At 42.3% G+C, this 23,764-nt stretch overlaps 1 protein-coding gene across 4 annotated transcripts in view; it reads right to left on the reverse strand.

The window, feature by feature from the left end:
• COG5 (component of oligomeric golgi complex 5) overlaps positions 1–23,764 on the reverse strand; it is a 281,625-nt gene that overhangs the window by 16,219 nt on the left and 241,642 nt on the right. For all 4 annotated transcript variants that reach the window (XM_070787248.1, XM_070787249.1, XM_070787250.1 and 1 more), the window contains 3 exons: positions 19,984–20,087; positions 16,635–16,872; positions 10,830–10,906 (listed from right to left, as the gene is read on the reverse strand). In XM_070787248.1, the coding sequence (XP_070643349.1) occupies positions 10,830–10,906; positions 16,635–16,872; positions 19,984–20,087 (419 nt within the window). The remainder of the gene's footprint in view (positions 1–10,829; positions 10,907–16,634; positions 16,873–19,983; positions 20,088–23,764) is intronic.

Below are 23,764 nucleotides of genomic sequence, written 5' to 3' on the forward strand. Positions count from 1 at the left end.
ATTTCTTAGCCTCACACACACACACACACACACACACACACACACACGTAGGCTGGCCCTCCCTTCAGCCCCTTCCTTGGCCCCCAACTCATTGCCTTTGGGTCTGACTTTACTTCAGGGTGATTCAGCAAAACCCCCTCTTAGAGCTCATCTGATAACGGGCTAAAATGAAAGCACACAGTTAAAGCCTTCAAGTAGTTCTAACTAAAAGGTTCTAATGGTGGCCACAGCTTTCAGCTTTTATTGTATACATAATCCTTCCATGGGCTATAAGCTAATGTGGATAAATTCAACCATTTTCTATACAGCTTTTCAAAGGGCCATTATATCCTTACATATATGAAATTATTACCTCGCTGGACATCCCTCTCTTCTAAAACACTGCGTGTCTAGGTGTTACCATCCAAGATAGGCTCGTCTCATTTTACTGTGCTTCACAGGTATGCTGGAGGTATTTTGTTTTGCATTTTTTTTTTTTTTTACAAACTGAAGGTTTGTGCAACCCTGCTCTGTGGTGTCAGATGATGGTTAGCATCTTTTTTTAGCAATATTTTTAATTAAGATATGTACAATTTTTTCAGACATAATGTTACTACATCCTTAATTAACTAGAGGATAGTTTAAACACAGCTTTAATAAGCACTGGGAAACCAAACAATTCATGTGACTGGCTTTATTCTGAGAGTTGCTGTGAGGCAGTGGGCTAGAACCGAACCTATAATATCTCCAGTGTACGCCTGCTTGCATTTTACAGGAACCTGCAGGCAAATCTACCCTGTTACTAACCACCTACTACCTTGTCAAAATGCTGGCAAAAATAATTTAAAACTTTCACTGACTCCTCCTTGGCTTTCAGTTCAGTACAATCGCTCAGTCATGTCCAACTCTTTGCGACCCCATGAACTGCAGCACGCCAGCGCTCCCTGTCCTTGGCTTTGGGCTCTGATAAAGGCCAAGCTGTAGAGGCTGAATCTCAAGAGGTAAGATGGCAACATCTGATTGAGCAGAGACTCTGAAGCCTGTACAACAGCTCTGAACCTGGCCTCGCACTTCTCCCCATGGTGTTTACTCCAGTCTAAGCCGAGGGCCTGCACTTCTCCCCATGGTGTTTACTCCTGTCTAAGCCGAGGGCCTGCACTTCTCCCCATGTGTTTACTCCAGTCTAAGCCGAGGGCCTGCACTTCTCCCCATGTGTTTACTCCAGTCTAAGCCGAGGGCCTGCACTTCTCCCCATGTGTTTACTCCAGTCTAAGCCGAGGGCCTGCACTTCTCCCCACGGTGTTTACTCCTGTCTAAGCCGAGGGCCTGCACTTCTCCCCATGTGTTTACTCCAGTCTAAGCCGAGGGCCTGCACTTCTCCCCATGTGTTTACTCCAGTCTACGGCCGAGGGCCCGCACAGAGCAGGACGGGCTTCTTCACCACCGTGACGGCTCACTCAAGAGTCGGGAGAGCTCCCACTAGACAGCTGGTTCTGGCTGGATCCAGAATACTATTGGAAAGAATGCCTTTATATTAACTATTCTATAAGTAAAATTTGGGGTTTCCCAGGAAGCTCAGTGGCAAAGAATACATTTGCCAACCAGGAGACATGAGTTCAGTCCCTCGGTGGGGACGATCCCCTGGAGAAGGAAATGGCAACCCAGTCCAGTATTATTGCCTGGGAAAGCCCATGGACAGAGGAGCCTGGTGGGCTACAGTCCATGGGGTCACAAAAGAGCCGGACATGACTGAGTGACTAAACAAGTAAAATTTATCCCTTGTAGGAATTTTTCTAATTTCAACTGTTCTATAAAAACATCATTCTGTAATTTACAGTCTTTAGCTACTGTGGAAACTCTTCAGTTCACTTGTGCTGTTAGCAGACATCCATAATGCTCTGATCCAGGTCCTCCGTGGAAGCAGGACTAGGGTCTTCTCACGGCCTCGGGTGGTACGCTCACCTCAAAGATTCTCAAGGTCAATCATCTCACAGGGTTCTATGCTGCAGAGCTGTAGGCAACACATTCAGCACCTACTCAGGTATGAAAATGTTGCTTCGGAAACTTTTGGTTTGCCTGGAGGCATCCCCGTAAGTCATTCTCTTGTGCGTGGAAAATCCCATCTCCATAGGAGCAAAGCTCCCAGTTTTAACCACACAGAGCACTTATGAAAAGCTTTATAGATGTGAACTCATTTATTCCTCCAAATAACCCTATCAGGTAGGCACTGTTACATCCCCATTTTACAGATAAGTAAACTAGGAGGAAGACAGCAAGTAAAAGCCAGGAACGGGCAGAACACAGACTCAAACTTCATTTTGCTAAGCAGCCTCTTTTAGAATATCAACTGAAGCGACTGTGCATCTGTTTTTAGAACAGACTTATTCTGAGAGAGAAACAAAGACCCCTTGGAGAAAGCACAACTTCAAACTGTCAACAGCTCCTATAAGATAACCTGGGCAAATGAATGTTTCCAGTACATTGTCTAAAGGCTATGCAGTTAGTATCTATTTAGGAATCCCAGATTCTCTCTATGGGTCGAAGTGGATCTCCAGTCACCCACCTACTTGAACCATCTCATCACACTCTCTCCTGGAATTATTTTCACCTGGCATGACCTGAAGGTCCTGTGGGGTGATGACTGGCATGGTCTCAGAGGCCTCTGGAAGCTGACTCTGGGTGGAGGGGATGGCAGTGCACCCCAGAGCTCCACTTCCTGTAGCCGGCAGACCCCTGTTCTGGCAGGGGAAGCTGAAAACGCCTCACAGCCTGAGGTCCTCGGGTGCTGAACAGCTGACATTTCCATCCTCCAAGCCCAGCCAGGGGCCAAGAGCACCACTGACGTGACTGCTTCCAGGTTAGAACTAAACAGGGGGAAGAGCCAGTCGGGAGGGGGTTCCTGTACTGGGTCATGGGCCCAGCCTGCAGGTCCGGCACACGCGAAAGGCCGCCCGGAGCCATGCGCCGAGACGGGGAGCTCACGCCTTCCCCTCTCTCCAGCCATCCCGGTCCGGTGAGGGTCCTCCCCTGCCCCAGTAAAGCCCACTCTTTGCTATGGCATGTGACATGGTAGGATTCACCGGAACCCTGGCTGATGACAGGAGACCCAGGGCAGGGGCCAGTCCTTATGACCGTCCTCAACTCACTGAAAAGCAGCCAGATGGAATCCTTTCTGCCACTATGACAGGAAGATGAACAGGCATTTTGGTCCCTAGTCTCTCTCGGTGCTCACTATCTGAAGCCCCATGTACAAACGGTTTAGAATGAAACACTAACAAACACTGAACTATTTTCCGAAGAACTGATACATTTTCTTCTTTCTGAAAATGGGAATTACATAGCTGATTCTATTCCTCTTTTATCTTCAGCTTCAGGAAATTTAAAGTCAAATTTGAAACTTATTTACAGCAATTAAATTAGTTTTGCAATTTGAATGTATGTGTTTGTACACACACACACAAACACACACACTGGCTGTGCCATGTGGCTTGCAGGATCTTCGTTTCCCGACCAGGGATTGAGCCCAGGCCCACACCAGTGAAAGTGCTGAGTCCTGGCCACAGGACTGCCAGGGAAGTCCCATCCAGCAATACAAACACTACAAGCGTGGAAAGGGAAGAAGGGTGAGAAAGGGAGTGGGAAGGAGACAGGGAGCGAGAAATGATCTGAAACGTGCCCCGTCCAGCAGCCCAGCTGAGCTATGCACCGTGGCTGCTGTTGGTGACACCAGCACAGGGCAAAGCCTGGGAGAAACCAGCTCATTTTGAAATAGCATCTTTTGGTCAATCATCTGTCCCTGTGGAGCTCTGAGTCACAGATGTTCTTTTGCTGCCAAGACCAAATGTAGCCACTAACAGGACTGCCAAAAAAGCCATGGGAAGCAAAACTGGATTTGATTTGGTATTATGCCTCACTGACACAATTACCTGTAAACACTGACTGCAGATATTTTGTTTCTGGTGCTTGTTTTAAGAAGCAGAAAGAACACAGCATGAAAACCCCCATCCTCCCTGACTGCAGGTGGAATCTGAAATACCAGTGAGTTCAAAAAACGTATCACCATCTGAGGTGACACAAGGAACAAAAGGAAACAAATTAAGGTGTTACAGAATGCGGACAGCCCAATGCCACAAAATCATTCTGAGAAAAAATACTCCAAATAGCAGCGCTTTCAAGGTTAAACTTCATAGGCAGCTAGTAGTCTTCATTAATCAAGTATTAGGTCTCATTAGAAAAAAAAATTATGCTTCTAGTAGAGATCTCCACATTTAAGGGATCTGTGCAGCTGTTGTCCTCTGTTAAGGCCAGTTCTGAAGTGGAGTAAGACCCAAGTCCTCCTGTGCGCTTGTCCACAGCCAGTGTCCGAGGTGGTCTGTGCTGCGTGCTGCCTGCCACGACCCCCACTCCAAAGCTGCTTTTGGTGAGGGGCCAGGAAGGAGGCCAGACTACTGAGATCCGGAATCAGCATAGAAATGAGGGGGCGGGGAGGACACAGGACTTCTCCCTGCACTGGACATGGTGGGGGTTTTGGAGACGGGAAGAGGTCCACATATGGTGGCTGGAGGGGCCGTGTGTGTCCCAGTAGAGGACAAAGCAGCAGGCCGACGCCTGGGGGTGAGTCAGGGCTCAGAGCAGAGAGGTGAGAGCCCCTCGGGTCCCTGTCTTGGAGTCCAAGGTTGTCTGTCCTAGGGGACTAGGATGGAAAGGAGGTGGGGATTTCACACATTCTCTAGGAATAAAAGTGCACACGTGGTTCAAGACTCCTGAGGCATCTCCTGGCAGGCTGTCTGCAGCGGAAGTCAGGGAGACAGGGCATTTCAGATCAAGAGGGCATGGCCAGAGTGGGGGTCTAGATGGTCTGTAACACTTTCTAATGTTTCCCTGGATGTTTCACATTGTGTTCTAGGACCCGTCCCAGTGAGAACAAACGAGAACTTCTGGAATAAGACATCGGGCGGTGGCTGCGAGCATGGGCGGTAGGGTCAGGCAGGCCAGGGGTCTCAAATGCAGACCCACAGCTCACAGCTCTCACACGTGCAGTCTGAAAACTGACCCCTCAGCCCCGAATGAGCCCTCGACTCTCAACTGTCATCCTGAAGATGGAAGGAGAAAAATCCCAGGACAATGCTCAGTACAGGCTAACATACAACAAATGACCAAACAATGATTGCTAGAATCAAGATGACCAAAATGAAACAGCCAGCCCTGCATGTTCACCCGGGAGCTCCCGGAACTGCTGAAGTACTGGCAGGCAGCAAAGCAAACCAAGCCCCAGATGTGGCTGCCTTCTGGCTCCAACGCTGACATTAGGAACTTGGAATTAAGAACCCAGAAACCGTGCGGAAATCATGACTGCAGAGCGTGGCCTAAGTGGAAAGAAGGAACAGAACCCATCTGGGGTCCTGGGGGTGGGAGCGCTCATCCTGGAAGCTGTGGAGACGGCCACCCTCGGGTCTACAGACACGCAGGCCAGGCCTAGCTCTGAATCTCAAGCATCAGGTAATCAGGGAGGTAAACTGTAGCTATGGGGAACCCTCACCACTCCTCCAGCTGAAGACAGCTGACGTGAACGCTACACTCTGTAGAGTTACTGATGGTCTCCCTTCTCCAGTGCCCGGCATGCTAACAGACCCATCAGAATAGCCCCTATCTCCTGACAGCTCTCAGTGCTTTTTCATTAAATCTGAGGAGGCTTTCAGCAGAGCAGGCTGTGGATGTAATTCAGGGACCAGGCTGTTCCCTGGGGAGTGGGGACGCTGGGCCCTGCTAGAAGGCAGGGTCTTTAGTGATCTGCATGGACAGGCCCTTGGCCAGGTGGAGGCAAGGTAACCTCCCGCACGAACACATGGGAGACACCACCATGCTGCAGAGGGATGGACGGGGATGGGGGCTCACGCGTCCTGTGTGCAGCTACAACACAAATACCCAGGAGCAAGTCCCTAATGTCAGCAGCTTTCTGAGGCAGCCTTCTCTCTGGGGTAAAAGATTCCTGCTGCCTGAGAAACTCTAATGTAGACAGGAAAATGTAAATGCATGCAAGAAGCTCACCGGCCTAATTAAAGAGTCCACTAATATCACCATCAAGGAGAACACCCTGAGGCAGATGGCTGCCTGATGGGGGAAGGGGGTGCTCGCCAAGGCGAGGGTGTCTGGGGAGGGGGGAGGGGAGGCTGCACCTGAGGTCCAGGCTGGAGGCGCCCGCCTGGCTCTGTCACCCTCCCTGGCACTGGGCCTGTTGCTCCTCCTGTAGCCACTGCCTCTAAACCTGCTGGGGCTTTGGTTGTCTGGCTGTCTTTCTTGCCCCCCAACCCCTTACTATATAATATTTTAGTATATTTTATATTATTTTTAGGCTCACTTGTTATTTTTAAATGGGAGAAATACTGTAAGAGGAATTTTAAAATATATTTGTTGACATTTCTAACTATAAATATACAACAACCAAAGCAAAAAATTTGAAAAATTTAAGAAATCTCTTTTAAAAAAACCACTAGAAACAATGCTACTCTCCAAAGGTAATATTTTGATGCTCATCCTTGACTTGTCCTCTCCAAAGCCATAGGTCAGTATTTTTAAAACATCAGGGATGCCTATTGCATATACTGGTGAGTGGCCTGTTTTTTCATTTTGTGATACACCAGGAAGTATTTTTCTTTTTCTTGGACATTAACTAACAGTTTAAATTTTTAATTGGCTGCATATATTTGATCTAATGAATGTGGCCTATTTTAGCCAGTTTCCTACTGATAGCCACTGAGCTAGTTCGGGTATGACTTCGAACCTTCAGTCCAGGAACAAGAGTCCAGATCAATTATGGAAATGACCACTAGATGATGCCTTTTCCTTGTCATAGCACAGACAAGAAGATGAACAAGAGTGGGCCCTGCCACTGCAACTGCTCAGGACTAAATTCTGGAGAAGATACCGACTTCTTAACAAGTTTTTGCAGGAAGCAAGAGGAGGGCCTAGAAGTGAGTTACTGGAATAAAGACAACTCTGTACTGACTGACTCCTCTCTAGGAAGGGCCTCTGCTGTCCTACGTCAATTCCCCTCTCAGGACAACTGTAGAGAAACTGGCAGGGCCAGGGCCTTGCCCAGTCACATTTACAGGCAGAGGCAGCAGAACTGTCATTTCTCTTCTCCAAAGACAGGTCCTAAAACCTTTCCAGCCTAGGGCTAGATTTGAACCCCAGAATATACTACTTTCACTTTATTTCCTGATCTACTTAATCCTAAAATCTATCAAATGGTGTCCAAAACCGCTCAAACAACTGAGAAAAGCACTAGAATCAATCCAAAAGATTTCTGTAGGTTCCATATATCTGTAGGAATCAGTTCAGTTCAGTTGCTCGGTCATGTCTGACTCTTTGTGACCCCATGGGCTGCAGCACGCCTGGCTTCCCTGTCCATCCCAATTCCAGGAGTTTACTCAAACTTATGTCCATTAAGTCAGAGATGCCATCCAACCATCTCAGCATCTGTCGTCCCCTTCTCCTCCCACCTTCAATCTTTGCCAGCATCAGAGTCTTTTCAAATGAGTCAGTTCTTTGCATCAGGTGGCCAAAGTATTGGAGCTTCAACTTTAGCATCAGTCCTTCCAATTAATATTCCGGGCTGATTTCCTTGAGGATTGACTGGTTTGATCTCCCTGCAGTCCAAGGGACTCTCAAAGAGTCTTCTCCAAACCACAGTTCAAAAATATCAATTCTTTGGTGCTCAGCTTTCTTTATAGTCCAACTCTAACATCCCTACATGACTACTGGAAAAACCATAGCTTTGACTAGATGGACCTTTGTTTGCAAAGTAATGTCTCTGCTTTTTAGTATGTAATCTAGGTTGGTCATAACTTTTCTGCCAAGGAGCAAGCATCTTCTAATTTCATGGCTGCAGTCACCATCTGTGGTGATTCTGGAGCTCCCAAAATTAAAGTCTGTCACTGTTTCCATTGTTTCCCCATCTATTTGTCATGAAGTGATGGGACCAGATGCCATGATCTTAATTTTCTGACTGTTGAGATTTAAGCCAACAACTGTAGGAATACACTGGTAGATAAGTCTCTTTTAGAATTTTTCAATGAATTAAAGATATGGAGAAGGCTCCATAGGCAAGATTCAACTACTCTGATTATATCTGTGCCAATGCCTTGGGAGCTGAGGGATCTGCAGGAGGAAACTCACATACCAGCATTCCAGGAGATCAGGGTGCACATCTTTACAGATGGAGAAAGGAACAAAACTCGGCCCCTACCACTGGAGCAGCTCAAGTTCAAGAATAGAGGGCCCTGAGAGAAGGGTGAGAAACCACTGGATGCAAAACATTAGGGCATCATGAAACTAATTAAATGGGTGAAAATAACCAAATGCAAAAGAAACCAGAGAATATCGCACGAAGGAAGAGTAATTTCTGTTTCATGGCACAAGTTTGCGTGCATGTTTGTGTGCACGGTTTTGAGGGTGCTTGCATGTAAGTACATGCTAGATGGTAACATAAAATCTCTCTTACTGTCAGTCAGAGTTGAAGTTTTGAAACACATCTAGATTGACCATTGCCTCATGATAGAAGGTAGCTATAAAAAACCCAGGATTTAAAAAAATTATACACCAATCATTAATTTTTTATTCCCTAAATTGATACTAGAAGGTGTTACTATTCAAACTTTAAACACTGCTTTAAAGATTCTTTTTCTCATGTGGAAAGTGGGGTGGGTTGACAGAAAATCTTAAGTGACTTAAAAAAGAACTGTTCTTATGTGAAACCCTCAGAACATGTATCTCTATCCTGTGACACAACTTTAAAAGCACTTGGATAGGGACTTCTTGCTGATCCAGCAGTTAAGACTCTGCACTTCCATTGTAGGGGGGCATAGGTTCGATCCCCACTTGGGGAATTAAGTTCCCACATGCTGCGCAGTAGGGCCAAAAAGTAAAACAAAAACAAAAAAACCAGCAAGTACCTGGATAAAGGTTGTCTTGCATTAGCATATGGGAAGATAAGCACTGTTTTAATACACGCACATGGAATAAACAACCAAATATGGGAGGCAGGACTATCAGAAATATTTATCTAATCTTAAACTAGCAAATTCCAAATCATGGCTTTTCCCATGCCTTTTAAAATAACTAGTTGGTTAATGTCCTCTAGCATGCTAAGATTCTGTGACTCGGGGCAGCATTTTATCATCCAACTGGGACTGCTGTGTTTCCATCTTACTCAGAGTAAGTAACTTTCAGTTCAGTTCAGTTGCTCAGTTGTGTCCGACTCTTTGCGACCCCATGGACTGCAGCACGCCAGGCCTCCCCGTCTGTCACCAACTCCTGGAGTTTACTCAAACTCATGTCCATTGAGTCGGTGATGCCATCCAACCGTCTCTTTATAGGAGTTTTATTAAGGTTGTTTTTAATGGTACATAGAGATGACTGGAAGATCAGTAAGCTCAGTGCCTCTTAATCTTTCAACTTGTCCATATCTGGTAGTGCCAAACCCAAAGGCTTCCAAAATATTTAAATACTTATAAAAGGTTTGAGCTAATCCAAAGAAGATATCTGAAACACTTGTGACATCACTGTTTCTGAAATCCAACTTTGTACACATAAGGCATTTGAGAAAAATACAAGTTCAGGCTCTTGTGTTGGCATTAAAAATATTTTTGCCAAGCACACACAGTAAAAGTAAAAGATAACCCTCCCCTTTCAATCAACAACCTTAGGTTCTTATATTTCAAGTGCTAATATACCTGAATTTTCTACGAAGATCTTGGGTGACATAAGAGAGTGAAGCAACCTTTTAAAGAACATACTACTTATTGATTATTCTAGTTTCTAGTACTCAGTCAGTTTATAGAAAGCCACATGCCTGGATTCTCTTACCTATCTTTAGAAAGAAATATTAAAAAACATCACGCTCCAGGATATTATGGATAGCTGACATCAAGGCTTCCCATCTGGCATGCTTCAGTCACAAGTTGTAACTATTGTTGATCCCCTTGGCTCTCAGCGTTAGTCATCTTTTTGTACATATACATTTTCTATGTGTGCCATGATGTGAAAAGTTTGGCAAGTCTGGCTTACTGAATAAACAGCCATATGCACAACATCTTTTTATTTTCTAAAATCTGATACTTAAGACCTAGACATTAAGCTATTCAATGGTCCTTAAAATTTGAGTTGGTAAAAGGTCTACCTAAGTATTCAGCACTGAAAAGGATTTTCCTGTTAAATTGATACATTCTTAGATCATGGGTTTGAATTAACTCATTTTTCTTTTTGAATTTATTTCTAGGAAGCTCAATCCCGAATTTTGTGCTCAATTGCATTAGCCATGGTTACCTTAAAGTATCTACTACATTTACAGTCATTCTCTGCATTTCAACACTAAACTCGGTTCTTCAAATGCTCTATCTAATAGTTTGTTTTTGTTTTTTTAATGGCATGCAACCTATGACCTTTTTAGAAGTAGACTGGGTTGGAAATGATAAATGAACCAATAACATTTTCAGAAAAAGATGTCTATATAGTTATGAACTGCCTGGTATTATTCAATATATTTCTGTAAGAATGGAGAATTTAAAAAATTCCCCTAGGAAGAGCATAATAAAAAATTTAACAGCTCAATCTTGTGAACTGCAACTGAACTGCAACACACACACACACACACAAATTATTGAATATAACATTATAAATTTCTGGTTTGGATAACTTTCAAGATGAACCATATGAAAATGCCATTGTTTGTTGTATACCACAAAATGGTTGAATAATGGCAATTTCGTGTAGATCAACATGACTAGGAAAGGATTTATCTGCTAATAGGGTATGGTTATATTAACAGTGATAACAGAACTATGCCTCACCTGAATGACCTCAGCATTCGATAGGACTTTCCCAAATCAGATACTCTTCTGCAGAATGGACCCACAGCCAACTCCATCTGAAATATTAAAAGATATCCCATAGCTTTTTATATCAGAATCTTGAAGTGAACTGGGGACCCACTTGGATCACAGAAAGTTGTAGCTTGAAGTAAACTTAATTGGATCTGCACTGTAAGGCAGTTTTGAATGTCAAGTTTATTAAAAGGCAAGAACTTAGATAGCTTTTGCATTTATTTACTAAAAAGGTCATAAGATAATTCCTTCAAGAATAGAAAAGCAGCTTTTGTTGTGTATGAGGAGAAGGTTTAGATTTTTTTTCTCCATTGAAAAATCAGAAAAAGAAATGTTTTCAAGACTGCCTGTGTGTCTGTACTTTAAGTGAACATCACAAGTCTTTTTCTATTAAACAGAAATGATGACAGTTTTCACTGGGCTGGTGAAAAATGATTAAAAGCACTGACTCTGGAGGCAGCGCACGTGTGTCAGTTTCTGATCTACAGTGACTAGTTGTGTGGCTCTGGGCTTAACCTCTTTACGTTTCAAGTTCCTCATCTGTCAAACACAGATAATACCCGTCATAAAATTATGTAAACAAAATAGATAATTTCACAAAGCACTATGTGCACGGCATACAGTAAGTGCTTATTAAGTGTCAGCAATTACTATCATTAAAAAAAAAAAATTTCCCCTTTTAAATTGTTAGTGGATTAATTTGCTTCCTGACTGAAGAATTCAGCAACTACTACTTCTCTTTATTTTCCTCCTTTGACTGGAAATGTTGTCATTAATTGGAGTTTTAGGTTACCTGTTCTTTACCTACCAAGTGCATACGCAAAGTTTTTGCATATATGGCAGATGGTAAGCCATTTCACTATACTTGCTATGAACAGAGCTCTGGTAAAGAATAGTTTAGAAAATTTCTGAGAAAAGCCTGCGCCCTGGTAAATCAACATCTTTCTTCAAGAAAAACATATGAATGAAAAATGGGGTATCTGTCTTGCTGGCCATCTTTCTGAAAAACTGTTCATATCTTCTTGCCATTAGAAGACCATGGAGACGTACTCACTCATTTGAGAAACATTTTTTACTCCCTACTAATTATCAGGCACCAAACTAGACATGGAGATAAGAAGATGAATTAGACGGTCTTACCTCTGAGGAGTTCTCAAATTTATTGAAGAGGATAAATATTTATTTAAATAATATAATCTTCACTCATCTAGCTTATGAGAGATCTGTGTGTGTAAACACAGATGCACATGCAGATTGATTATTATTAAGAGAAACAACAAACAAGTGTGAAATCAGCTGTGTGAACTGAGTGTCAGGGGAGAATTACAAAGCAGCTTCCTTTCTTCAGATGGTCTTGAGGGTGACTCGTGACTGGTGGATTTCTCTCTCAGCATACAGAAGACAGAGTGTACTGTATGTCCTAGAGGGAAACCTTACGTGGTCAGCAAACTTTCTAAAACACAAAAGGATAAGTAAATAAAAGGAGAAATCTGATGAAGAAAAGTCAGATTCTTTCCAATATTACAAGAGAGAGCAGTTTCAAGCCAATGTTCTTGAAGACAGTGGGCGATGGGCTGCTCCTTGGGACCTATTTAGTTTATTCACTAGATAGGAGTTTCTGGTTTCCTATAGAACGTGGTATTTATTTTACAGTGAGTACAAAGTAAAAATGTGGTTAACATGTACCTATGCCCGTCTGTTTCTCTGTGGAGGTGCATTTATAATGGTTTTTTACACACTGAAATTTGTCAATTTTTTTTGTTACCCCAGTGGGATTTATCATTTTCAAAGATTACAGCAAACAACCTTTGCTTTAGCACTTGAGCAGGACTGAATGTTAAATAAAACAGCTAGGAGAAAATTACAGTATGAGAATATGACCTCGAATGGCTGTGTCATCTCTGATGACTGCAGGAGACTTCTATGCCATATGACAATTTCAAAATGTTATATGTTTAACATAAATTTTTCATCCATCAGGGACCCCTAGGGTACTAAAGACCATCTTCTTCTGCCAGAGTTCCACTAGACAATAAAGGCCATGCTTCTGAAGGGCAGGAGTGCTCCTTTTAGAGGCGTGACTCTGCCATTAGCTGTGGATACAAACGGCACCTGCAGCTGCCCCTCTCCAGCTCTCCTGTTTGGAGGCAACAAACAGTGAGCAGCAGGCATGGTTAACTAATTACAGAGCTGCTCCATGCCCACCGCAGACATCTGGCTAACCACAGGGCATCTTCAGATACTCCTGGCATTCCTGCCCTGACACTGTTCAGAAGAAAAGGCAACAGGAATTAGAATCTTGATTATTTGGGGATTTTTCCCCAAATTTATAATTTTCAGGCAAAAAGCAAGAGAGATATAAATATATATTTAAAGGGAACCAGAAATAAACAGAAACTGCTCAGAGTGCCACTGAGTAAATAATTTAATGCCAACGTCAAAAGTCATCCTTCTCTAGGGATTCCCTGGTGGTTCCGTGGTTAAGAATTTGTGTGCCAATACAGGAGACACAGGCTCGATCCCTGATCTGGGAAGAATCCACATGCAGTGAACAACTAAGCCCATGCCACAACTATTGAACCTGTGCTCTAGAGCCCGGGAGCCACAACTTTTGAGCCCACAGCGGCATAGCCTGTGCTCTGAAATAAGAGAAGCCACCGCAATGAGAAGCACAGCAACTAGAGAAGCCCCCACTCGCCACAACTAGAGAAAAGTCTGCGCAGCAACGAAGACCCAGCACAGCCAAAAATAAATAAATAAAATGTTAATGTTTAAAAAAACCATCATCCTTCTCTCTGGGAAACACACACAACTGAGGAGCAGAGGGGAATGTGTGGTTCAAAGGACAGTGTGGACAGGTCCCCAGAGAGATTCTGAATCAGCAGAACCCCAGTGGCTTGGACAAGCCTAGTGCTTGAGGACTGCTGTGTGATTAGTGTAAACCCAGAGACCATGTGGTCACAGTAGGGAATTAATTACCATGAGGAAACCACCTCATGCCCATGACCTGATTCCTAAGGGGCTATGTACTGGGCACGTTCCTCATCATGAACCCACCAGATGGCTCCCTGAAAATATTTTCTCTTTCACCTGTGTAATGGTGCCAGTGAGGAGAAGTTAGGATTCCTACATAAATCTTTAAAAATATATCATTATCTGCCTTTGCAAAGTGGACTTGATGACAAATAATCAGTAATCCCAAACTACTCTCTTCTGAGTTCTTTCTCTTTCTGTTATTTATGCCAGAATAGCAGGCACTTTTATCAAAAGAACTTTTTTTGAAACCCATCAAGGATAAGTGTGTTCTTGATTCCAATAGCTGCTATGGTTTTGTTTAATTTTGAACACAAGTTGATAGAACTTTCAGTAATGAGGCAGCCAAAAGGCTTTCTAGTCCCAGGTGATGCCTGTCATGAATATAAATGTCAGGGTAATGCCATCTAAGTGTTTCGATTTACCTCAGAAAAATATTTCCAACCAAGTACAAAAGCTGAGGTAGAATATCACATAATTGTAGTTGTGGTAAGAAACTACATTAAATGAAATGAAGGCCCCAAACTCACTTTAATATTTGTAAAATATAGGGGAAGATACAATAGCTGGATAATATTTGCCAAAGCTATTGGCCATACCCACGACTAACTTCCAAAGTGCCTGTGCCTGTCATTCCACTGCCCACGACCCGCAGGGCTGGGAAGAAGCCACACAGTGAGGGGCAGGGTGTTGTGAAGCAGGGACATTGTCCAGGAGTGAAGGAGTCAGCCCACAGAGGGTGCAGCCACCAGTGTCACTGTATGGCTGGAAAACATACTCTAACACTGAGTAAGAGATGGAAAGCAGAGGTGGCCTTGGTGCATAATAAGTTAGTATATAATAACGACTGATGTGTTTCATTCATCTTAAGAGAAGGGACCTGGAAAAAGGTCTGATTTATGGGCAACATGTCTTCAGAAAGAAGGAAATGCCAAATAAAATTCTGAATGTGTGGTTCAAGGAAGGTAGAAGCTCAATCCTGCCCCTGGAAGCTAGGCATTTTAAGCAGGTGCAGGCTGCGATAGCAAGGGTCACAGGATAGCACTCTCCAGCTCCCGGGACTCATAAGGGGATATATCATTAAAACAAACAAAAAAAAAGCCTTCTTCCCGCAGCACTCTCATGTCGGCCATCTCCTGCTCGGCTGCCACTCTAATTGGACTTGAAGTGCTGCCTCCAGGAAAGTGACTCAAGAACCAGCTGGAGCAGAATGCAAATAAACCAGTGGGGGAGGGAGCCCAGGAGAGAGAAGAGGACAGAGAAAGAAAAATAAAATGAAGGAGGAAAGGGGGAAAGAAGAACAGACACTCACTGGGGTACAGCTCACAGTGTTTTTAACAAATACGAGCAGGTCTTGGTACATCACTGTGCTTTCATGTGATAATCAGCCTGTAACCCCTGTAACCCCAATAAATTTGTCATACCCACAAGTATGACACGACATATAATTCTCTTTAAGCTGCAGTTTACTTGTAACAACAAAATGTACAGGTGCCTAAGAATTAAGTTGACAAAAATGGGAAAGGTAAAAGGAGCCACACAAAGGTGACACTTATAAGTATTCTCACGCTGAGGTTACTAAAGGCATATTTCACAAAGGAAGGCTCCTTACTCTGACTTAGTGGTCTCGGGCATATCATTTGGGGATGAAAATGACTAACTCTAGACCAATTAACATGCAGACAGCCTGGTTCTTGAAACATCAGGATATGTACCTTGTTGTAACTGCTGGGTGCAGAGGAGCCTCTAAAACCCCTGCCTGGTGTAAGTAGCCCACCACATTCTCTCCTGGGAGTAGGAATGATGAACCACGACTTGCTCCCAGATACACACAGGAATAAAGAGGAGGGACATTACAACTTGTCTACCTTTATAAACAGGGAGGATGGGGCACACCATTGGGAATAATCCATTTGGATTACTGTTTAGACCAGGAGGGCTAACAGCTTTCAAAGGCTTAAAAAATGAGTTCACCTTTGACATGCTATGTAAATATGAATTATTTGTTTCTAATTTTTTTTTAATGAAAGTAGATGTGTGAGGTAGTTCTAATCTGCTTCTGATACTATATTTATAAGGCTTTTTAAAAGTCTGTCTAAAGGACAAAGAAAAAAAAAACCTTTCTATAAGAGCTGATTATTATTCTGCTATTTTAATGTGACGCTACTTCATTCACATCGGATAGTGTGGAATGACTTTAAGGCTGGCCGTGCATAAGAAAGGTATTCTTATTTAACAGACGAGGATCAAAAAATCTACCTGGACCTCTGTATATGTAAACGAATTAGAACCTGCCCTGGAACGCTGAGCTGACCCTGGAGGACCACACATGTGTTGGGGCTCCTCTTTACATGAGAACAGACTGTCCTTTCCCACTCTTTGAAGGATAAATTTCATTCTCTTCATTATTTTCCAACAAGGTTAATCAGTTATTCTTATCATTACTGACGTGGTAGAATAGTAAAATCGTCAGAAGGTCCCATATTATGAAAAATGGGAAATGCTACTTTACTGTGGAATGAGCTACTTGATGTACCCTGAACTATCAAAGAGGAGTGATTCTTTTGTTAAAGTAAAAAAGTATCTTGTACGAAAGTACCTTTAAATTCTTTCCTTTTTTACCTATTAAGTTTAGGTTTACTTTTCTTCATGTTTCAATTCTTTAAAACACTGAATAATACACAGATGGTCTTTTATTTAAATGGATAATATTGGAGTTGAAATATTTTCCCTTTTTACCTGTGCAAAATCAGCAGCAAGTCGCATTTTCCCACCTTCACCAAGAGGTCTAATGAGACTGGCGTTGCGGATAAAAAGTTCAATGGCTCTTTGGGCAATAGCTTCAGTGTTGTCAAAGACAAAATCCGAGCATTCAAAGTGTTTAAAGTAGTCACTCATAACTCTGACAATGAAACCTTGAAGCTCCTTCATGTAGAGAGAACAGGGAACATCAGGCTTTCCTGAATTGGGTAATGATCTGCAAAAGAAAAAAAAAAAAATCAGCCAGTTCACTAAAAGGCACTCTTGGACATTTCCTTTCCCCCTCTGCCTGCCATTTCACTCCTAAGCAATTTTTTTCCATAATGGTAGAAAAGGAATTGTTCATTTTTGTTAAGAGTTAAAAAGCATCATACAACATTTAAATCTTATTTTAAAGCCTGATTTAGGATGCTAGGAAGACGACTGAAGGAATCTGTGAATCTGTTTACTGAAAGACTATGAAGAATGAAACCAACAACCATCTGTCTTGGATGATTCACAGAATGCCTTACGCACTCTGACCTCTCAAGGACTCTTCCAGCTTTACAATTCTCCATCCACTCACATGGTTTGCCTGGTTAGTGAATAAATCAATATTAGATACTGAAACAGGATTTTACACTCGGTAGCAACAGAAAACACTGCCTTCCCCAAACAAATTCTTGGCAAAAATATCTCTGCTCTTGTGCTATTTAATCCAATCAGTCCAATAGTAGAATTCTGACTGTGGAACTGGTTATGTAACAATACACATGGTATGCAATTTTTTCCTCCCAGAAGATGTTTGGAAAGGCTTTAATTTGGATCAACAGATGATGCCAGCTGATGCTCCATGAAATACTATTTATAATTCATAAGTGTCTATAATTGCTCTTTAAAGAATATATGAAAAGAATGTGCAATATTTATAGGAAAGAAGAGTTATGTCAAAATTAGAAATCACCTGATATTAATTAGAGAGCCAATGAGATCACTGGCTATATAATGCTGTATCTTTCAAAAAATAAATCATATTCTGAGAATGATGTGGCGAAATTGGCAAAGGTTTAGGGAAGAACAACAGACATGATTCAAACGCCTAGAGCAAGAGAATGAGGTGAACTTAATTATTTTAAAATACAACAATGGTTATTATAAGTGGAATGCTAACTGAAGGTCTTGCATTTCCAGAAAGCAGATATAAATAGAGAAAACAGGCTAGGCTCTAGCAGGAAGAGATTTTCTTTGGGTGTAAGAAACAGCATCCTAACTATGGCAGGGCCATGGAAGGGGCCCAGTGGAACACTGGTGTTTGCAGTATCACGGGCCGGAGTGCTGCTTGGAACAGAGCAAAGGGACAGCCTCAGTAGGTGATGGCAATCTTCACATGGGGTTTGGTTTTGCCAGATTCAGACCATAATGGCCTATCTTTATTCAGATTTTATCAGTCTAAAAGGCTATATTGGGGGCAGGGGGGAAGGCACCAAATCTCTTTCTAACCTTCTTATGCTTTATCAAAAGCACTGTCATTATTTTGGTACTACTCTGGAGGACTGCTTTAAGAATTTTAATCTGGCCAGGTGATATGATTTCCTTGAGGACTGGAAAATAACTCACTAAAACAAGTTTCATAAACATGTGTCAACATAAGTAAAATGCTCTATTAGACAAAATTCTGAAATATGTTATCACCAATTTTCAGTGTGGATTAGAAGCCTGATTTAAATTTACTGGAATATAAACCTTGCCTGGCGATTGCTAAAACTCAGTTTTCCCAGCTATGTCAAAAGTTTTTAGTAAGAGGTTCTCAAGTGATAAAGTGCAGCAGAAAGGTGAGCAGAAACGTCCGAGTCTTTGCAGTAAGAGCCCGCATAGAGGCAGAAGGCAGAAGGCCTGTAAACAAATGCACGCCTGAGAAGCAGCGCCAGTCATTCTGGGGTCTGTGTGTGCTCTGCCCTCCTCTGAGGCACTTGTCCACCACGTCAAGGGACCTAGGGTCCTCCTAGGGGCAACCTATCAGACAAAGGACCAATCTGGTTCACTGGTATTTAAGCAAACTAACAAAAACATATCTCTTTGGGAAACCAACTTTTAATAGCTAATCGGTTATCTGCAGGCACCAGCCGTGGCTCATTAACACAATTACTGAAGGAAGTATCTAACGACTCTTAGAACAAGCCTTTAAAAATTACTTCAGTTTTGCTTCCTTTGCAGAGGCAATGATGACTGGTCTAACTGGAACATTTCAGATCACTTTTGAACAAAATTCATGTATTTCCAAATGCTGGTAATCAGTAGTCTCATATTCCTATATCCAAATAGTACAGCATTTTTGTGTAGAACCCACTTTACCATTCTGTGCTTCACATTATTATTAAAAATAGACTGACCTTTTCACCTTTCAAAAGATACTTTCATAATGAAATAAGTGATCTGAAAAACTAAAAGAAGTGCAATAGTCACATAATTTTTCCATAAACAGATAGACCAATGGCTAGAAATTCAGTAAAGTAGGTACTCTATTAAACAACATGAATATAAAGAAACAAGGCAATTAAAAATAAAAATTAACTATAAACTGAAGAATATATATCTACATACAAAATATATGAATGTTTAGTTCTAAAGTATGTTTTTTAAAATCACTTTGAACATGTGCAAACTGTTTCAAATTCTCCAGTTTTTTAATACACTAAATCAAAACCATTTTACTTAAAAAGATTTCAGTAAACACTAAGCTAGGAACTATGATTTTTATTTTCAAAAACATAGATATGGATAAGCAGTTCATATATGAAATAGCTATGGAATAATACCAGTGTTTATGGAGTGTTTAGGAGTGATATGACCACATTAGACTGCACTAAGACTCTGAAGAAGGAAAATCATTTTTTTGCAGAGGGCTGGGCAGGATCTTCCCCTCAAAGCCAGAGTAGGAATCAGACTAGCAGAGCAATAGCGACAGGACATTTTATACAAGGAATACCATACCAACACCACAGGCTCAAGCACAGGCTATTTGTGAGAAGGAAGGAAAAAAACGTAATTGCAAAAACAAGATGGTACCAAGCGTCCTGAAGTATTAATAACAAGCTGAGTCCCACAGATGTTAATGGTTCCATGTCTGAATAACAGGAGACAAATGATGACAATAAAGACTGAAAAAAATCAGTTAATGGTGCACAACGAATAAAGTAGGATAAGGGTGGAGGCCAACTCCATCACGAGAGGAACAAGGTTCAAGATGGTCTAGATGGTAGAGACTTAGAGAGTAGAGAGTAGAGGTAGAGGTGGGAATGAAAAACAAATGCTATGAAGGTTAGCAAAACCTTTGGCTGGAAGTCATTACCCAGAAAAATCTTCTTGATGCATAGTGATGATGATAGCCTCAATGGCGTCACCCACAGAAGTCAGCAAGGGTTGCACAGCATTTCCCATAAGAACATAGATCGCCTGAAAAGAAGATTAAGAAGAGGCAAAATTTAAATAGATCAAACACAAAAAAATCTGAGGTGTGAGAAGCATTTTGACTAAAAGTTTTCACATTATATCAAATTCAGACTATACACAGTTTAACTATAATAACCCAACAGAAGTCTGCTCTTCTCATAACTGCTGTCAGTAATGATTTTTAAAGTTTAAAATATGTGGAACACAGCACTGAAAAATTTCAACTCCCCCACTTTTCTCATATTTTCAAAAAGTTTAACACTCAAATGAGCCTCTGGAGAAAGGAGAAGAGAAGGGTAATGTCACTTATGAAGCAAAGATAATATGAACACATTTTTTAAAGTTTCTGGAAAGAATGAGGCAAGACCAAAAGTAATTCTTCAAAACTGGACCAACATCATATGCTTTAGACCAAACTGGATATAATAAATACATTAATGACTCTCAAAGGGCAGAACAGTTAGGCATTTCGTGAATCAGATTTCTATTTAGAGTTTGACGGCAGTGAGTGTCAACCGGGGCAATTTTGCTCTGCAGAGAACACCTGGCAATGTTTAGAGACACTTCTGATTGTCATGGCTGGGGTGGGGGAGGGGTATGCTTCCAGCATCCAGTAAATAAGAGGACAGAGACACTGCTGAACACTCCACAATGCAACAGACAGTCCCCCATGACAAAGAACCATCCAGCCAAAAACATCAATAGTGCTAAGGTTGAGAAACTGTTCTACTGCAAAGTATACCGGAGAAGGCAATGGCACCCCACTCCAGTACTCTTGCCTGGAAAATCCCATGGACGGAGGAGCCTGGTAGGCTGCAGTCCATGGGGTCGCTAAGAGACACAACTGAGCAACTTCACTTTCACTTTTCACTTTCATGCATTGGAGAAGGAAATGGAAACCCACTCCAGTGTTCTTGACTGGAGAATTCCAGGGATGGCGGAGCCTGGTGGGCTGCCGTCTATGGAGTCCCACAGAGTCGGACACGACTGAAGCGACTTAGCAGCAGTTAGCAGCGAAGTATACTCATCAGTTATGTTATGATCCTAGGCCACAGTTACGGTTTTTATGTGAAAATATGACTGGGCCTCAGTAAACTTTCAAAATCTATATTTTAAGTATATTATATATATATGCTTCAATCATGATTACATACAAGGAAGATGGATGACTTTGACTCATACAAGTAATTGAAATCAATGAAAAAAGGTTAAACAGGATCCTTATTCATAAGATTCCTAAATGTCATCTCAAGCCTTAATTTGCTGATAAAAATAAAGATATGTATACAGGATTGACAGAGACATGGGCTCTGTGTTTTCTCTCTAAGCCTTCTGCCCCACAATCCCTTGGCTCTCCTTTCGGAAATAAAGGATGAAAATGAAACAAGATAGAAGAGACAGTGTTTGTGTGTATGCACACATACAGTGTGCCCTCAGGGAGCTCACAATCTAGTGACAACAGATAAGCTGTGGTGGTATCAGAGCTCTGAGAGCCAGGGAACACGGGCCGCTCAGTCATGTCTGACTCTTTGTGACCCCATAGACTGTAGCCTACCAGGCTCCTCTGTCCACAGGATTCTCCAGGCAATAGTACTGGAGTGGATTGCCATTTCCTTCTCCAGGGGATCTTTCCAACCCAGGGCTCAAACCTGGGTCTCCCACATTGTACACAGACGCTTTACCGTCTGAGCCACCAGGGAAGTTGATAGGGAACATGGGAGAGACATCCAAATTATACTTACAGGATTAAAAAACAAAAGGTATTGCGCGAACTGAATTTTCAAAGGTTAAAATAGGTTAAAAGCTAAGTGTATGTGCTGGGAGGGAGGGTGTGAGACTGGGGGGAGCGTATGTCAAAAGCACAGGAGCCTGGGGAAGGTTACACATTTGGGGAACTGTAAGGAGTTTAACAGAGTATGTGGTGGCTGCCGATGTGGAAGAGAGACAAAGCAGATATACTTTGTGCAGGCTGCTAAGGAGACAGGAATATATCCTGAAGGGACTGGGAAACCAACGATGGGTTTTAAGCAATGGGAAAAAACAAAACAAAACGTGGTTAAAGATTTGAATTTGGGAAAAATCATGCTGGGACAGCAGACTGGATATATTAGACTAAAGGCAAGAGGACATAGTAGGATGCAAAGTGGTGAGTGCCTGAACCAATCAGAGGCAGCAGGAACAGAGATGAGGAGAAGAGGTAGAGACGCTGGGAAAGAACAGAGGACTTGGGAATCAGATGGGAGAAATACGGAATGGAAAGACGGAAGGGTACACTCAGATTTTTTTCCTCCTTTAATGACTTGGTGGCATTATCAACTGAATGTGTAAATGCATAAGCAATTGGCTGATTTAGGGATGGAGGGAGGAAATACTGAGCTCAGTTTTGGACACAAGTTGGAAGGACTTATGGGGAAACCCACATGGGCTCTCTAGCAGGGACTAAGGGCCTCACAGTTGTAGTTTCTAACACATTTTAACTAAATATGATTGTCTTTGGCTTTTAAGAGAGAAGATGAAGCCAAATGAGTCACTGAGATCCCAGAGGACAGTTCATAGAGTAAGGAATACCATTTTCATGTCATACAGAAGAGGAGCCCTTGGCGGATTAAGAGGAGTAGGCTTCCCTGGTGGCTCAGAGGTTAAAGCGTCTGCCTCCAATGCCAGAGACCCGGGTTTGATCCTTGGGTCAGGAAGATCCCCTGGAGAAGGAAATGGTAACCCACTCCAGTATTCTTGCCTGGAAAATCCCATGGACAGAGAAGCCTAGTAGGCTACAGTCCATGGGGTCGCAAAGAGTCGGACACGACTGAGCGACTTCACTTTCACTTTCACTTCAGTACTAATTTAGTAGATGTCACGTGCTGGATACTGTGCTTTGGGTTTCACAGGTAACCATGCCACTGAAAACTCAATTGTTCCTTCCTCTAAGAATTAAGAGAATCTCTAACTTACTGATGTGGAATTTAAAGTAATTTATAGACAGGGAAACTAAAGTCAAGTTAAGGTTATCCAAAGCCATCAAGTGGAAAAGCTGGGATTTTCTAGGTGCATTTGACTCCAGTGAGCTTTTGGTTATTCTTTGCCACTGGGCAGAGAAGTAAGAAGAGATCCTGGAATATAGTGAAAATAAATAGACAGGAGATTTCAAGAAGGAAGGGCAAGTTTTCTACACAGTATGAAGGAGTGAGTGCCTAACTACAGATCCTCCTATATATAATTGTGGAAAGATACCAAAAACAAAACAAAAAACCTACTGGAGGCTTCTGGAGATGGAAAAAAAAAAGCAAGTAGTTTTAGAGGAGTGTGGAAATATATAACAATCAGAAGGGAGTGAGTTTTCCTTTTTTTGTGCCTCTGCAATGACAGTGACTAGTCATGGTAGTGGCAAGCCTAGGTGGCTAAAATGCTGAGAGAAAATCAAACCAAACCTTTCAGGTCTTTCAGGTCAAAGGAACATGGGAAGGGGCCGTGGTTCAACCAGGGTTGCTGAGAGTAAGGGGGGAACTTCAGAGAGGAGACAGCCACAGAAGAAACAAGCCTATTTTTCCACGTGTGAACTCAGCACTAGTCTTCAGCTGATTCAACCATGTGTGTGCAAAGCAAACAAGTGGCTTGCAACTAAGGCTTAAAGAACTGAGATCTTCAACATGGCCAACTGCAGATCTGAAAGTGTACAATCT

The sequence above is a fragment of the Bos indicus genome, chromosome 4 (assembly GCF_029378745.1).
Source record: "Bos indicus isolate NIAB-ARS_2022 breed Sahiwal x Tharparkar chromosome 4, NIAB-ARS_B.indTharparkar_mat_pri_1.0, whole genome shotgun sequence".
Taxonomy (NCBI): Eukaryota; Metazoa; Chordata; class Mammalia; order Artiodactyla; family Bovidae; genus Bos; species Bos indicus.